The sequence below is a fragment of the Syngnathoides biaculeatus genome, chromosome 7 (assembly GCF_019802595.1).
Source record: "Syngnathoides biaculeatus isolate LvHL_M chromosome 7, ASM1980259v1, whole genome shotgun sequence".
NCBI classification, from domain to species: Eukaryota; Metazoa; Chordata; class Actinopteri; order Syngnathiformes; family Syngnathidae; genus Syngnathoides; species Syngnathoides biaculeatus.
The window spans coordinates 22,303,846-22,321,211 of NC_084646.1; the positions used below are offsets into that span (position 1 = coordinate 22,303,846).

The 17,366-nt window shown below is 41.6% G+C and overlaps 2 protein-coding genes and 1 long non-coding RNA gene across 3 annotated transcripts; all 3 read right to left on the minus strand.

Annotated features, from left to right (window-relative positions):
- Positions 1-331: 331 nt before the first annotated feature.
- Positions 332-2,958, minus strand: LOC133504083 (uncharacterized). Its single transcript, XR_009795896.1, has 3 exons — positions 2,862-2,958; positions 567-743; positions 332-445 (listed from the first exon to the last, which is right to left on the minus strand). It is a non-coding gene; the product is annotated as an uncharacterized LOC133504083 (long non-coding RNA).
- A 5,023-nt stretch (positions 2,959-7,981) lies between these two features.
- Positions 7,982-11,846, minus strand: LOC133504081 (carboxypeptidase N subunit 2-like). Its single transcript, XM_061826266.1, has 2 exons — positions 11,703-11,846; positions 7,982-11,612 (listed from the first exon to the last, which is right to left on the minus strand). The coding sequence occupies exon 2, from the start codon at positions 11,602-11,604 to the stop codon at positions 10,066-10,068; it is 1,539 nt and encodes a 512-aa protein (XP_061682250.1). The 5' UTR covers positions 11,605-11,612; positions 11,703-11,846; the 3' UTR covers positions 7,982-10,065.
- Positions 11,847-12,040: 194 nt separating this feature from the next.
- On the minus strand, positions 12,041-15,321 carry LOC133503559 (carboxypeptidase N subunit 2-like). The gene is made up of 2 exons (XM_061825270.1): positions 15,264-15,321; positions 12,041-15,175 (listed from the first exon to the last, which is right to left on the minus strand). Exon 2 carries the CDS (start codon positions 15,164-15,166, stop codon positions 12,920-12,922), a length of 2,247 nt encoding a protein of 748 aa, XP_061681254.1. The 5' UTR covers positions 15,167-15,175; positions 15,264-15,321; the 3' UTR covers positions 12,041-12,919.
- Positions 15,322-17,366: the final 2,045 nt, after the last annotated feature.

Genomic DNA, 17,366 nt, shown 5'->3' on the forward strand with positions numbered 1-17,366 from the left:
AATATGCGGAAATGAAGCATGGCGGTCCAGAGAGCAAACCACATCCGACCAAGTGTCCTCCCCAACCTCCAACCTGTTCTCCCCAACACAAATCCAACACACGGGTGTATAATGCAATAAAACTGGAGGGCCAGTAGAGCAGTGAAGGGGGAGGTGGTGTGTGATCACACTACAAATCATCACAGATGTGTCTGCACCCGACCCAGTGCTCTCTCCACCATACCTGTTGTCAGTCCCCCAGGGGAGCCTGCATGAAATACAAGTGTGCCCAATGTGCAAAGTATCCATCCGTATTAATTAGTGACAGCGGTCATTAATTACCTGGATGAGTGGGTCTTTCGGTGGTTTCAGCAGTAATTTTATTGGAGCAGTTCTCTTCTGAACAAAACCAAGAAACTCCACTCCTGTGCCTTCTTCACTCGGTGCCCTCACCCTCTAAATGGAACTACAATGTAGGAAACAGAGAGCTCTTAGTTGGAGTGCTGGTTTTGTAGGAGTGGAAGCACTGGTTGGAGGGATTTGTTACCCCCTGAACCATCTGGACTGACCACAAAAACTTTGCCTACCTCTACACAGAAAGTGGCTGTACCCACATCGAGTTAGTTGGTTCATTGTTCCTCAGCCGTTGTAATGTCAGCCTCTCCTTTTTCCCTGGGTCTTGCAACACCAAGCAAGATCCCGTCTCTCCCATAGATTCACCACCCTTCATCTCTGTGGAGCCTGAAACCCAGCTTTCCCTTCTCCTGTTTGTTCGGGGCAATCAAGCAAGAGATCGAACAAGTGGTTAATTTTGGCTCAAAGGGACCAACCAAACTGCAAGACTGCACCACCAGACGGTCTTTTCATGCCCAATTCTACCATTCTCAAATGCTTTACTGGGGTCACAGGTCTAAGTTCATCTGCCATTCCCGCCTCACCGGAACCTTGCAATTACTCAACCAATGGTACTGATGGCCCTGTCTGGCTAAAGACAGTTGGCAGTGCGACTTAGCCTGCTCTGTCTTTGCCTCGGGAAAGGCTTCGCATTAGCCTCCAGCTGGTCTTCTGCGCTACCTACCCATCATGTACTGCCCTCAGTTTCCAAGATTTTAACCCAGAACTGAAAACGTGCAAGACACTCCTGCACCATGACACCTCAGCAATTCCAGTAATGTCAATTTAATTCCAACTAAACCCCATTTTTTGACCCATAGTGCCGTTAGCCCTGTGGGGTAAGAGAAGAAGGACGATGGAATCACTATTTGCAAATGGCCAATTAGCTGCCACATGGCTAGTCCATGAATGTTCTTTTGTGCCATGTAAAATGATGAATGCCTCATCATCATCTTGGGGAAAGCAAAGGTGAAACCTCTCATTAGGGCATTGAACTCATATCTGTTACTGTCCAAACGGTCTCCAAATTATGCTGCTTCTGTGCAAAATTTGTTTGCCTGGGCTATTTATATAACCCCATCCATATATTTTCTATAGCTCTTGTCCTCATTAGGTTCACGGGTGAGCTGGAGTCTGTTCTAGACTGGGTGATATGACCTGTCTGTTTTTTCTCCATATTCTGTTTCTAGGTTTTGATACTACAGTGACCATTCCTTTAACATTGGCTACAACAATTCCCAATGATAGGAGTTGGTTGGACTGCAATTAAAGTAACACCCCCCACCCCCCCACCGCCAAACTTTGATCATTTGGGGGGGAGCCTACACATGTAACCCCCCAATAATGCCAACACTGGATACATCCACATAGTCTAGCTGGCTTCCATTACTAAGATCTCCATCCATTACAGACCTTAGTACCAGGTGAAAAACCCCACCACAAGGTGTTTGTGGTGCCCATTAAAATATCAGTAAAACATTAATTTGGCTTGTCCCATTAGGGGTCGCCACAGCGTGTCATCTCAGATGAACGCTCATATTTGTTTGCCGCAGTTTTTATGCTGGATGAGCTGCCTGACGCAACCCCTCTTGGGGAGTGGAGGCCCCAGTGAGAAATTAACTCACAATCTCTGGTTTACCAAACCAATGCTCTAACCACTGAGCTATGGGGCCCCATCCTTGAAAGTGTCAGTATTTGAGAAAAAAGTGTCTTAAGAAAACTATTTTTGATTGTGCCCATTTTTTTCATAATTTATTATTTACTTAAAGGGCCACTGACGCTATACATTTTAAAAAAGATCTGTTTATGAAAACTACATTTTCACATTTACATTATGTATTCACTTCAATGTCAATATAAAAAAAAAAAAAAGAGCAGAGCATCTCATTAATGTGCAAAGCCACTCGACATCCCAGTGGCAGCCATATTGCCTGCAACATCATTTGCAGATGTTACACAGGGACATTCGCTCGTGAAAACACATAGCGGTACCTGGGAGAGGAACGAGAGATTTTTGGATTTTTCCGTGTGGATGCTCTTTTCAAAGAAGAGAACATCTCACAATCGAATGAAGTGACTGGGGCAATATTACCCTATTGTTTCAAGTCATACTTAGATATGCGGATCACTTCTAACTGACAACAGACTCCCTGACAGTATGTATGACAGTATGTAGCGTACTCAGGAGGACCCATGCCGGATGAAGTAACTACTTCAGGGGTGTCCAGACACTGGTGGCCTGTGGGGGGTGGGATCTCCTTTCTCCTCCCGCACGCGGCCAAACCACCTCCCTGCCTGATCCACTTCCGCTTCAGGGCTAATGCTGGCCCTGGCGGCGGCGGCAACCAATGCCGGCCCCGACAGCGGCGGCCTATGCACATCGACACATTTAGCACCCCTGACTTACGTACGTAGATTTTTTGTTACGTTCTGAAGGATTACGTCTTCCTCCCAACTATTATATTTTAAATACATCTATACACACCTACCTGTCATTTAGAATCCACAAAGCTCTCGTCCTTTGCACCTGTGCAATCCATTTTTCACGATGAACCGGTTCTTTTGGAAATGTATGAAGAATGAATCCATCCTCGTGTTCGAGCAAAATGCAGCAATAAAATAAAAATATATAAAAAAGTAGAATTTTGGCCAACACGCAGAAAAAACTCACAGGTATAATAGGTGTAAATACGCGACCCTGCCACTGGAGGTGTCTGCAATAAAAGTCACTTCCTGCTTCTTCTTCAAGACAAAGTCCGAGAAAGACTTTCCCTGGCAGGAGATGAAAAAAAAAAAGATATACACCAACATTCAGACTTGCCCTGAAAAAACAGACGGGACCATTCTGGATCATTATTTTCAGTTAAAAACATACAAAATGTTACGTGTTAGCTGTCAATGACCCTTTAAATATAACAATAAGCCAACCTCCAAAATTGGGATTTGTTGCCATTTTGGGTCCCACCAGATCTGTTACATATGTTGGGCTGCTGCTGAGCAAGGTGGGGCCATAAGTCAAATTTTATTTGGAGGCCCCCCTCCAACCTCATCCTAATTTTGGGTGGGTTGCGGACTGGTAGTAAAAAGTTTTATCGCATAATTCAGACTGTTAAAACTACAAACAAGAGAGTGTATCAGGTATCAGTATTGGGCCAATACAGCCTTATTTAAGGTATCAATTACTCATAATGTGTCATGAGCAAGCGACATGGGGTAGGACCCAAATGCAGGACTCCGAGGCAGGGACATGATTTTTGAGGGTAGTTTAATTACGGCAGAGCTCATACACAGGTGAGTAATCAAAAAAGGCAGAAGCACAAAAAACACATGGGAAAAATGCAAAGTCCAAAAATCCAGAAACAAGGTCCAATAACTGAGGCGCAAACTTATACACAATGCTGGATCGTCAAACACAACGAACCGGCAACTGAAAATGGAACACACAAGATTTATATGCCTGGCCTAATTAACGTCAATAAGGGACAGGCAAGGTGCTGTTGCCACACACTGCACACAGGGCAGTTGCCTGGCCATGCCCCTGACATAATGGCTGCCAAAAGAGCTCGTGGACGTGACGTCACCATTTTCATGGCGCCATATTGCCGGTCAAACAGAGCTGCTCGACATTGTGGGAGACATTGAACTGGAGGAGAATATTTACAAAACCCAAGACCTGTTGTGCTTTTGGTTGTCACAACAGACGAGACAGATCTTCAAAGAAATCATTCTATGGAATACCATCTGAAAATACCAGAAAATATCAATGTATTTCAGCAATTAAACATGATGGATGGTGCCCAGCCAAAATACACACACCTGTGTAGCGATCGCTTTATTTCAGGTAGGAATTATTCTTCTCAATCTCAAAGTACCAAAAAGTATTTACAATGCCAAGTTGGCTCATTTTCAGAACAATGCGTATTAAAAAATACTGTCACAGAAGTTTACAGAGGTTAAGTATGGCCCCAATCGCTTCCGTGTACGTTCCGTGGAGATGACTCCATTTTCTTTTTTTTTTTCAATCATAGTTAATGAATGACAGTTTGTGTAAAACCAGGGGTTATTTATTTAAATATTGGTATTTGTATTGAATGCTAGCTGAAAAGATCAATGGATTCCGGCAAAGGTTAACTTGTAGCTGAACACACTTCCGCGTTCACGAGCCGTCAAAAGAGTCACTATGTGGGGTTTATAGAGCTTGCGCACCTATGTCAGCAAATCACGTCACTGGCCAAAAGTGTCGGTCATGCAATGCATTCGTCAATGCTAAGTCGATTGGAGACAGGAAAATATGTCTTATAGCACGACGGCCAGAGTTTTGTACGATACAGTTAAACATAGGTGATAATAAACAGAGGTACGTGGAAAAATGAGAGACACTCTGCATAGAGGACCCATATTTAAGGGCGAAGTCGATGTTTTCGCCAGTAAGAAATTGGACTATAACCTCGCTTGCGCTTGTCTTGGACAACTGGATCTACACATGTATCTGGTGAGTAAGTCGTCGAGATTTACACAGAAGAGTTTGAAAGCGTAGAAAAGTCTTGACACATACTAATACTTCATTGCTGGATCTGTTCACAACGGGGACACGGCTCATAAACGCGGAAGTGTGTTCGGCTACACGTTAACCTTGTTAAAATCCATCGATCTTTTCAGCTTGTATTCAATACAATACCAATATTTAAATCAATGACCACTGGTTTTACACAAACTCAAATTCATTAACTATGATTGGGGGAAAAAAAACGAGGACAAGTGAGTCGGCTCCTCCGTAGCGTTTTCCAAGAAATACTTATAATGCCAAGTTGGCTCATTTGAGAACAATGCGTTAAAAAAAAAAATAAGACAGAGTCGGCTCTTTCATATACCAAGCGTGTTGCGGCCACACGTTAAACTACGTAAACCTCTGTGTGACTGATGGTTTATTGTCTTTTTTTAAATGTGCATTGGAATCATTTGAGAACAATGGATATTAAAAAAAAAAAAGTCTGTCGGGGAGAGGTTGGCCGCAACACGCTTCCGTGTATGTTGGAGATGACTCCCTGTCGTTTTATTTTTTTTTTCCATACACATTGTTCGCAAATGAGCCAACTTGGCATTATAAATACTTTTTGGTAATTTGAGAATAAGAAGAATAATTCCTACCTGAAATGAAGCGATCGCTACACAGGTGTGTATAATTTGGCTGGGCACCATCCATCATGTTTAATTGCCCTGATTGACAACCAAAAGCACAACAGGTCTCGGGTATTATAAATATTCTCCTCCAGTTCAATGTCTCCCACAATGTCGAGCAGCTCTGTTTGACTGTATGTTGGAGATGACTCCCTGTCATTTTTTTTTTTTTTCAATACACATTGTTCGCAAATGAGCCAACTTGGCATTATAAATACTTTTTGGTAATTTGAGATTGAGAAGAATAATTCCTACCTGAAATGAAGTGATTGCGACACAGTCATGTGTACTTGGTTGGGCACTATCCATCATATTTAATTGCTGAAATCCGTTGATCTTTTCATCTGATATTCCATAGAATGACCTCTTTGAATATCTGTCTTTTATGTTGTAACAACCAACAGCACAACAAGTCTCGGACATTGTGTATATTCTTCTCCGGTTCAATGTCCCCCACACTGTCGAGCAGCTCTTTTTGACTGGGAATATGGCGCCGTGTAAATGGTGACGTCACGTGCACGAGCTCTATTCCTGATGAGAACAGATCCAGCAACGAAGTATTTGTATGCATCCAGACTTTTCTACGCTTTCAAACATTTCCGTGTAAATCTCGACGACTTACTCACCAGATCCATGTGTATATCCAGTTGTCCAAGACAAGCGGAAGCAAATTAACAGTCCAATTTCTTATCGGCAAAAACATCGACTTTGGCATTAAATATGGGATTTTTATCTAATTTGTCCACGTAGTTTTATTTATTTTCAAAGTCTAAATGTCTAACAGAATTGAACAAGACTCTGGGCGTCGTGCTATAAGACATATTTTCGTGTCGTCTCCAACCAATTTAGCATTGAATAATGCTTTGCTAGACCAGCAATATGGCGAAGTAAACAAAAGTCACGTGATTTTATGACGTAGATACACGAGCTCTATATAGTACAAAAAAAAATTCTGACAATGAGGAAGTTCTGCATGAGTCCATGAATCCCCTTTTTGGTCAAAACAGAAAGATAATTTGTGTGGTTTGAAAGAGTACTACAGAAATGAGAAAGAAATCCAATTTGACAAAAAAAATCTGAGAATATGAAATATTAATTTATATTCAAAAAGAAGTTCAATTCTTTGTCGCTTCCTTTTTTGTGTCATTATTGGACAACAGCTAACAAATAAGCAAATGATGCGCACCTTTGGTAGTAACTGCAATTCCCGGTGTCTTTCAGCCAAGTGTAGCAATTGTAATTCATTCTGGTTTCTCCATGGTTTCTTCTGCCTCTTCGCGTCCAAGATCATTTTTGTAGTGATTCGGATTCATGGGCAGATAATTGAGACTTGACGGTTTTTCAGCCCCATCATGTCAGTCAATACTGTACAAATACTCAACGACTGATCGCTTGCACTCACTCTTCACCAGATCTGACCATATTGTGCATATCAAAAGGATAAACTGGGTTGGAAGAAGAAACACAATTTATTCAAACAACAGCAATTTTACGTGGAGAAACATAAGCATCGATATATATTATGTTTGATAATCGTATATTCTGCCCAATTACTGCATGGGCGCAAAGTAAAAACGCTGTAGGTCTCTGGCTCCCCTTGCTGTTAGAAGCCAAGTGGTGCACTTCAGAACTTTTACTCGACTTCAGAAACCTCATTAAAAAAAGTCAGGCATGTAATAATTTCGAGAAACAACAACAACAAAAAACATGACACATACAAATGATAATATTTGCACTTTTTTAAAAATTCACTACCAAGCTTTAAATCAGAGATTGTTCACCTTTTTATGCCTATCTGGATGCCTTACCAGGATACATAACCCCCAAAATAAGATAAAACAATGATAAACTTAATTTTGAGAGTACTTGATCCATCTCACCAGGAAATTCAGAAACTTGAACAAAGCCTCAAAAATTTTATAAAAAAAAAATTCCAGCCTGCAGATGCACATGATACTGTATATGTTATGAAAAGTTTGATGGTTGCATTATGTATTTTTGAGAAATTCAGCAGGGGCACCAGGTAAATAGTTAGAATAATTAATCATGCATGTGTTATTAAATCTGCTTACATTAACAACACTGTCCGAATTATCCCCCCAAAAAAGGGAAGAGACATTTCAAATGGTCTAAGATTACAATTTAATTGATTATATTTAACAAGGGCAAAGCAATTTGCACATTGGAACAAATAATCATAATAAAAATCAAAGTAAAATAAACTATACACAAAGGAACTAGGTGAGAAAATGTGAATACTCTTAATATAATTCAAAGTTCACAATTGTTTCCTTGAAATGGAAAACACAGATGATTGAAACAGTATATAACATACTTTGTCACAATCACTGTTACAAAAGTTGAAATCTTAACAAGTTGCAAAAATGTAAAATCAATGATTCAAAAATAATCATCAGTCTGATTAATATATATATATATATATATATATTAGCTTGATCAGATCAAACATGTCTAAAATGTTAAATTGACTAGAGAATCGCTAAAGGACCCAGGACAGAGAGGTCAATGGGTCAAGTTCAAGGCTAGGGTAAATTCTTCTGATTGTCGTTAGCTCCATTCTTAATTATTTTTCTATCCAATTCAATGCTTTGTTTCTATTCACACTGTGTGTTATACAAATGGGGGGAGGGGGGGGGGGGTGCAGAACAACACAGACCACTGTAACCCAGTTTTTGTTTAAATAATATTGCGTTGCACAGCATTAAGTCAACTTGGAGTTATTTTCAGTGCCTTTTAAGATCAGAATTTCTCCCCAAGTTTCTCCATCACCTCATTCATGTCAACACAGACTAACTTATTATCGATAGTCATTATTATCTTGTTAAACATCTGTTCCCACTTCCCTATCTGTTTCCATTGCTTCTCAGTGTTATTTTTCAGTGTTAACATTTTATTGTATTCTAATAGCAAACAAACTTTTTATAATATTGTTATACTATGCTACTCCTTGATGACTTATTTGATGAGTCTTTTTATATTATTTTCACACACAAATCATTATATGACTCAACTTCCTAAAACATTGACAATCACATATTGACTTTGTGGGTTTTCATACTTTAAATCAACAGAAAATCAAGTCTTATGAAAAACGGAGCTGTTACTGCTTATATATTTGCAAAAAAACATTTAAAGCAAGCGCTAACTGGAAAATTGTATGACCTCCAATTGAGTAATATTTCTTTTTTTTCATTTTGTGGTTAGATTTGTGTATTACGGGTACATGTCTTGACTTTTAAATGAGTGTGCTCACTTTTAGACAACCGCTAAGTATTGACATCAAGACACTGTCAAGCCAACTATCAGTTTCTGGACATCATAATTTCTGAATATGTATCTGATTAACAATTCTTTGTCAACCTTCCCACTGCATCACCATCCGATCCAGGTGAGGGCTTACTTGACAGTGTACTGTTGAGGCGCTAGTCCATTCTTTTGAGAACCATTGACCACAAAGCCAAATAGATCCATAATTCTACAAATTTCCATGAATTTCCAGAGTTGAATAAAATTGTGCCTTAAAAATATGATCACAAACTAGTGTTCCTCTTTTTTATATCATGATGACGTATGTTTTTGATAAAAGAATTGGCAAGTTTAAACAACTATTTATATGTGTTTTATTTATTTGTATATTTGTTTCAAACTGCCTTACTAAAATATTTGAGGACAAGAAATACAGTTTCCTGCTTCATGCATAATCTGAATTTAAGATAAATACTTTATAACCTAAATGAGTGAAATGTCTTATTTTCTCCAGTGTATTCACAATTACTTTTTAACCAAATAAAAATATATTTTCTCAGATGACTTAATCATCTGTTAGAATTGTTAATAGCATATGAAATTACTTACTTATTAAGTACAGTTGTGCGCATTGCAATCGCGAGTGACTTTTGGTCAAAAGCGTGACCGCATGTGAAAAAAAAAAGATCTACAGCAAGCCGGCCAGTTGGCCTCCGAATTATGTCTCGCTTTTTTTTCCACGGCCGTCGCTGCAAGATTACACTCTTGTGCTTTTCTAAAATTGGATTTTAAATGAGGTAAAGTCTCTACTGAAATGGTGATGTTTTATCAAGCCTTGAGGTTTCTGTCTCCTACACAGGCCTGAAGAGGACTACTTTGCTGAAGGAGAATTGGGTGAGTTGGACCTCGTGCTGCATCCTCTTGCTGCACTGCAGCAGGCGGTACAGACACGGTGAATTAAACTGGCACAAAAGTAAAGGAGACCTCCACCAGCAGCAGACCGATGTACATGAGTACCTGGCATTTGCTCTGCTTAGCTGGATTTGTGTCCTTGTATGATAACAAAGCAGGTTTCTCGAGGTGGTTGCATAGGACAAGTTAAAATGACCGAGATTGTTGGTTCAGAAATGGCCGTTCGCTTGTGTTGTCAGGTGGGTGGTCTGTGCTTTTGTGGCTAATGTTGATTGTTTAGTTGTGACTTGTTCTTGTTGTGACAACTGGGCTAGTGGGCATGGTCGTTGTCATCGTTTACTGTGTTGTTGCTTTCATGTCATTTGTTCTTTCTTCAGCTGCAATTGTGGTAGAAGCTCTTGTAGCTGAAGGTGTAGTAGATGTTGGAGTGGTTGACCAAGTAGTTTTTGGAATAGTTGTTGAGAGGGGGGTGGTTGGTTCTAGGGTTGTGAGAGGCGTTGTAGGCAATTTGGTGGTTGTGAACCCTACAGTAGGGCAGATAAATCGCTCCTCTGCCAATGATTTGATCTCCTGTTCTTTAAGATCTTCTGGATAGGAACAGACAACTGGCTTACGAACAATCCTAGAATTTGCCTTTATCCAGTGATGAAGATGTAAAAGGTTACAGTCACAATTCCAGGGGTTATCATTAAGATAAACTTTAGAGAGCTGTGTCACTGGTTCAAAAATATTCTCAGGGAGCGTTTGGAGATTGTTGCTGGACAGGTCCAGGGTTTTCAGCGAGTGAAGCTTTTCAAACACATCTGGACCCAAGGAGTCTATCTTGTTATTTCGGAGATTCAAAACGGTGAGCCTGTGCAATCCTTCAAAGTAGTCAGATGACATAGTTGCAAAGTGGTTCTTGGATAGATCTAGCTTGGTCAGTCTACTCAAAGGACTGAATATCGCTTTTGGAAGTTCGCTCAGTTGGTTTTCACTGAAACTTAAATCGGTCATATCTGTATGTTGACCAAAAAGTAGAGGCGGAAGTCTTGATAGTTTGTTCTTGTGCAAGGTCACAGTTTTGAGATTTTGGAAGCCAACAAAGAATTCTGCTGGTAAATTTGTCAAGAGATTGTCATCCAAGAAAATTTTTGTGAGTTTGTCTTTATGAGGAAACTGATTAGCAGATAGCTCTGTTAATTTGTTGCTTCGCAAAGAAAACTCTTTTAAATTTGGTAAATTAGACAAAATGTCCTCTGGTATAGAAGTCAGTTGGTTTTCATAAAGCCGAAGCACAGCCAGTTTATTTAATTTTGAGAAACAGGTGGTTGTCACAGCAGTGAGACGGTTTTTAGCCAGATGGAGTTTTGTGAGGTTTTCAAGGCCATCAAAAGTCCCATCTTCAATGGATGCAATCTCATTCCCATGTAACTCGAGCTCGATTACCTTTTTGAGACCGTCAAACAAGCCTTGTTCCAGATGACGGATCTTGTTCAATTTTAAAATAATTTTCTCCAGATTAATGAGGCCCGTAAAGACGCCTACAGGCACAGATGTCAGCGGGGTGTTGGAGATCTCAACGTACTTTATGTTGACCAGACCTTCAAAAGCTCCTGGCTCAATAACAGAGGTGTTTGTGTTCAGGAACTCCACTTTTTCCAGATGGGGGATTTCAACAAAGGCTGCTTTGGGAATTGTTTCTATGTGGCTGTCCAAAAAGAAGACTTCAGTAACGCCTGGTCTCAGACTACGAGGGATTTCTGTAGTCCCAGTAAAGACAATTTGTCTTTGGAAACGACAAAAGACTGTCTCCTTTTCACATGGTTGGCTTTGAGTCAAAAAGCACTCCAACAGTGAAATCAAGAAAAAACAAAAGGTGTGTTGTCTCTGCATGCCTGTCACTAGAACATACAGAAATATTTTGTAACCTGACATGCTTGTAAAAACACCCAAAAAGTTTTAAAAGCAAAATGCCAAAGGAGACTGCCTACCTGATTGTTTCCTGTGCCAAAATGCAGCACAGAGTTGTTACATCAGTGATGAGATGCACAAAACCAAATATTGAAGTTCTGTCAATATCAACATTCCCACCGACCCTCTAGGGTGTGACCCAACAAGTTTGTGTGAGTGGAGATAAGGGAAGAGTGTTGTTTTTTTTTTTCAACCAACTCCAGCACGGGACTGCAATGTGGCTCCAAAGTAACAAACTGTATGCTCTTTTGTGAATTATTGCATAATTTCATTTGTAATTTGTAATTTGACCAAATCAATTGGTGAGAAAAATTACAATACAGTATCACTTTATTTTCAAACAATTTATTTGCCATGGTTTCATTTGTTTTGATGCAGATTTTACAATTAAGCAACAATTACATTTCATTAGAAAACAGGACAGCACGGTGACACAGCTGTAGAGTGTTGGGCTCACGGTTCTATTGACCAGGGTTCAAATCCTGGGCCCGCGTGTGTGGAGTTTGTGTGTTTTCCCAGTGCCTGTGTGGGTTTTTTCCAGGCACTCCACTTTTCTCCCACATTCCAAAAATATGGAACATTAATTGGACACTCTAAATTGCCCCTAGGTGTGATTGTGAGTGCGGGTGTTGTCTGTCTCCATGTGCCCTGCGATTGGCCGGTGACCAGACCAGCATCTACTCATCTTTTTGCCCATGTCACTTGGGTCAGGTACCTGGGAATATTCTCTTACATCCAGGTCATTTCATTCTCACGGCACTGAATCGATTGCAACTGGACATCTGGTTAGACATTTAGTTTCTCATCCAAGCTGGTTTCCTACATTCATGCAACAAGCGCATGTATAAACAAATAACTATTTATACTCATGTTTACACCTACGGAGAATTCAGAACCCCTAACATACATGTTTTTTGGAATGTGGTAGGAAGCCGTACTACCTGGACAAAATCCACTCAAGCACGGGGAGAACATGCAAAATCCACACAGGAATGCCAGGAGTGAGACTGGAATCCAGAACCTCAGAACTGTGAGTCATACTTTCTCAGCACAACACCCTGGACTGGATGGCAGCCAATCACAAGGCACATTTATGATGATTATTTCATATAACAGAAATGTTAGAATAAGGGCAATGTTATTAAAATCTCTAGTGAAGTCTCGGTTATCAATTTACCTATCTATAGCAGCAACCAAAGAATTGGTTATGTTTTTCAAGCCTTCAGGTTTCTTTCTCCTACACAGGCCTTAAGATGACTTCTTTCCTGTAGGAGAAGTGAGTGAGTTGGATCTCGTGCTGAATCCTCTTGCTGCACTGGAGCAGGCGGTAAAGAGACAAGGTGAATTTAGCCAGCACAAAAGTACAGGAGACCTCCACCAGCAGTAGACCGATGTACATGAGTGCCTGGGATTTGCACTGTTTAGCTGGATTTGTGTCCTTGTATGATATCATACCAGGTGACTTCTCTCGAGGTGGTTGCATAGGACAAGTTAAAATGACCAAAGTTGTTGGTTCAGAAATGGCCGTTGTCCTCTGAGCGGGGGTCGCTTTCGTTGTCAGGTGGGTGGTTTCTGTTTTTGTGGGCATTGTTGATTGTGTAGTTGTGATTCGAATTGTGCTATTTTTGCTGGGTAAAAAGGTTGTGACTGTGTTTTTTCCCAGTGTAATAGTGGGTACAGCTGTTGTGAAAATGGTTGTGGATGAAGCTGTTGACATTGTGGTTATTTGTGGAGTCAATGACATAGTGATGGCTGCTGAGGTTGGATTTGCTATCGGTGTGGTTGCTACCAGTGCGAAAGTAAGTGTAGATGTTAAAATGGATGTGAGTAAACCATTTGTTATTGTGGTTGTTTGTGGAGGAAGCGTGCTGACTGGTGAGGTTGATATTAAAATGGTGGTCTCTGTGGTCGTTACTTTTGCTGTTGTTCTGACGACCGGTGTAGTCAGGATTGTCATTGTTGTCGTTTGCTGCGTTGTTGCTTTTCTTTCAGTCGTTGTTTCCTCAGCTGCAATTGTGGTAGAAGTTCTTATAGACGGAGTGGTTGACCAAGTAGTGGTTGGCGTTGTTGTTGTGAGGGGGGTGGTTAGTACTAAGGTTGTGAGAGGCATTGTAGGCATTTTGGTGGTTGTGAACCCAACGGTAGGGCAGATAAATTGCTCCTCTGCCAATGATTTGATCTCCTGTTCTTTAAGATCTTCTGGATAGGAACAGACAACTGGCTTACGAACAATCCTAGAATTTGCCTTTATCCAGTGATGAAGATGTAAAAGGTTACAGTCACAATTCCAGGGGTTATCATTAAGATAAACTTTAGAGAGCTGTGTCACTGGTTCAAAAATATTCTCAGGGAGCGTTTGGAGATTGTTGCTGGACAGGTCCAGGGATTTCAGCGAGTGAAGCTTTTCAAACACATCTGGACCCAAGGAGTCTATCTTGTTATTTCGGAGATTCAAAACGGTGAGCCTGTGCAATCCTTCAAAGTAGTCAGATGACATAGTTGCAAAGTGGTTCTTGGATAGATCTAGCTTGGTCAGTCTACTCAAAGGACTGAATATCGCTTTTGGAAGTTCGCTCAGTTGGTTTTCACTGAAACTTAAATCGGTCATATCTGGATGTTGACCAAAAAGTAGAGGCGGAAGTCTTGATAGTTTGTTCTTGTGCAAGGTCACAGTTTTGAGATTTTGGAAGCCAACAAAGAATTCTGCTGGTAAATTTGTCAAGAGATTGTCATCCAAGAAAATTTTTGTGAGTTTGTCTTTATGAGGAAACTGATTAGCAGATAGCTCTGTTAATTTGTTGCTTCGCAAAGAAAACTCTTTTAAATTTGGTAAATTAGTCAAAATGTCCTGTGGTATAGAAGTCAGTTGGTTTTCATAAAGCCGAAGCACAGCCAGTTTATTTAATTTTGAGAACCAGGTGGTTGTCACAGCAGTGAGACGGTTTTTAGCCAGATGGAGTTTTGTGAGGTTTTCGAGGCCATCAAAAGTCCCATTTTCAATGGATGCAATCTCATTCCCATGTAACTCGAGCTCGATTACTTTTTTAAGACCGTCAAACAAGCCTTGTTCCAGATGCCGGATCTTGTTCGATTTTAAAATAATTTTCTCCAGATTAATGAGGCCCGTAAAGACGCCTACTGGCACAGATGTCAGCGGGGTGTTGGAGATCTCAACGTACTTTACGTTGACCAGACCTTCAAAAGCTCCTGGCTCAATAACGGAGGTGTTTGTGTTCAGGAACTCCACTTTTTCCAGATGGGGGATTTCAACAAAGGCTGCTTTGGGAATTGTTTCTATGTGGCTGTCCAAAAAGTAGACTTCAGTAATGCCTGGTCTCAGACTACGAGGGATTTCTGTAGTCCCAGTAAAGACAATTTGGTTTTCTGAAGAACAGTGAGTCTTGTTTACACACGGTTGGTTTTGTGTCAAAATGCACTCCAACAGTGATGTCAACAAAAAAAGAATGGCGTGTTGTCTCTGCATGCCTGTTCACTAAAACACAGAAATATTTTGTAACCTGACATGCTTGTAAAAACACCCGAAATGTTTTAAAAGCAAAATGCCAAAGGAGACTGCCTACCTGATTGTTTCCTGTGCCAAAAATGCAGCACAGAGTTGTTACATCAGTGATGACATACACACAACCAAATAGAGAAGTTCTGTCAATATCAACATTGCCAGCGACCTTCCAGGGTGTGGCCCAAAAAGTATGTGTGAATGGAGATAAGGGAAGAGTGTTTTTTTTTTAAAAACCAACTCCAGCACAGGACTGCAATGTGGCTCCAAAGTAACAATCTGTATGTTCTCTTATGCTCAGCCTGAGGACGGAAGAAGTTGTTGGAATGAGGGGTGGGGGCCGGATAGGGGCACCCGACAAGAAAATGATCATTGGTGGAACCCACAAAGCAGACACGACCATGAGAGTTGAGGGCCCACGCAATGTAGAACATCCAGGGGGGGGGGGAATGTGGGGGGGGGGCTGTCCTCAGAAGCACCGCCTTGGAGCTAAGTGTAAAATCCACCTTCCTTCCGTTACTTTGAGTCCCAGATCCCCGATTGGCAGTCATTGGTCCTCCCTCGTGAATCAGTGCCCCTCCACCCCCCACCCCCACCCCGAGTGGAATGGTGCATTTAAAATCTTGAAGACCAGAGAGCTGAGAGTGACGAAGACAGGGGTGCCAGGCACGATTGCCTAAAAGACTCCCCGCACGACCCACTCCCCCCAGAGACGGATATATGCGGTGCATTAACAGAAAAGGGGGGTGAATGCGTGTAGTGCATTTAAAATCCGGGGGGAGCCCAACGGCAGGGCATCCGGACCAGGAAACAGCACAAACGTGCTGAAGCCCGGTTCGACACATAAAGCCCCTCAAGCCCTGTATCAGCCCCCCAGGAACACTGAGATTTTTATGAGCCAAGATGTGATGAGAAATAAATATGTACACTCAATAGCGTGGGTGCGTGCTGAGTGATTAAGAGGCACGGCTCCTGCAGGTCAGGCCCATCCAGCTCGACAATTACTGTCAAAGAGGGCGGCCACTTCAGGACCCGTAGCGCCACCCCAGGATCCCCCCCCTTCCCCCCCAGCACTCATGACCCGCCCCTGAGTGTGGGATTATGGCTCCCCCTGCAGACTAGGCAGGGATAAAATCAGGCTCCACAGCCCGCAGGGGACATGACAAGCCTTGGAAAACAGGTACAGTACTCCATCCATTTCTTTGCTGCCTATCCTTATAAGGGTCACGGGGAGTGCTGGAGCCTATCACAGCAGTCAACGGGCAGGTGGCAGAGTACACCCTGAACTGGGTGCCAGCTAATCACAGGGCACATAGAGACAAACAGCCACACTCACAATCACACCTAAGGGCAATTTACAGTCTCCAATTAATGTTGCATGTTTTTTTACAATGTGGAAGGAAACCGGAGTGCCTGGAGAAAACCCACGCAGGCACGAGGAGAACATGCAAACTCCACACAGGCAGGTCCGGGATTGAACCGGGACCTCAGAACTGTGAGGCCAACGCTTTACCAGCTGAATCACCGTTCCACCGGTAGAGTACTCCATGGAGGACAATGGGCAAATAACAAAGATGGCTTAGCTTTACAACAGTTCAATTTGTGCGTGTGCAGTTTTCTTTTTTTTTTCAATAGTGTTCTTCCACTTGTGCATTTTTGGGTCACAGCTCTGAAACCAAGCAGGCATTTTTTTTCTCGGGGGGTTGGGGGGGGGGTTGCTGTGGACCTGTGGTCTGATAAAGCATTTTTCAGAGTGGAGAATTATTCTTACATATTGTTATATTGTTGTGGATACCTGCAAAATTTCAATGTTCAATTGGCATGAACATGCAATGTGTATCTGGTACTGTATACTGACAGGAAGTTAGATGACTCTTTGCAAATTCTTAAAACAATTTTAAAAATATATTTGATATTGTGTAAATACCCCCCACCCATCCCCCATACCGTCACCCAAAAGACCAATCAGGGATAACCAAACTGGGGTGCCCAGACTTTTTTATCCCAAGATCTACTTTTCAAGCAGCCAGCCTCTCGGGACCTACCTCTTTGCTCTACGTCGCCCAGACTGTGTTGTGAACTAAAGTCAGAATTACAGCGAAACAATGGCAATCGATGCAAAAACGTTTGACGCCTCACAAACTTCATATTGAAATCCAACAGGATA

What these genes read in the sequence shown, in the direction of transcription:
- LOC133503559 (XM_061825270.1), bottom strand. Translation starts at nt 15,166, where the DNA reads ATGCAGAGACAACACGCCATTCTTTTTTTGTTGACATCACTGTTGGAG.
- LOC133504081 (XM_061826266.1), bottom strand. Translation starts at nt 11,604, where the DNA reads ATGCAGAGACAACACACCTTTTGTTTTTTCTTGATTTCACTGTTGGAG.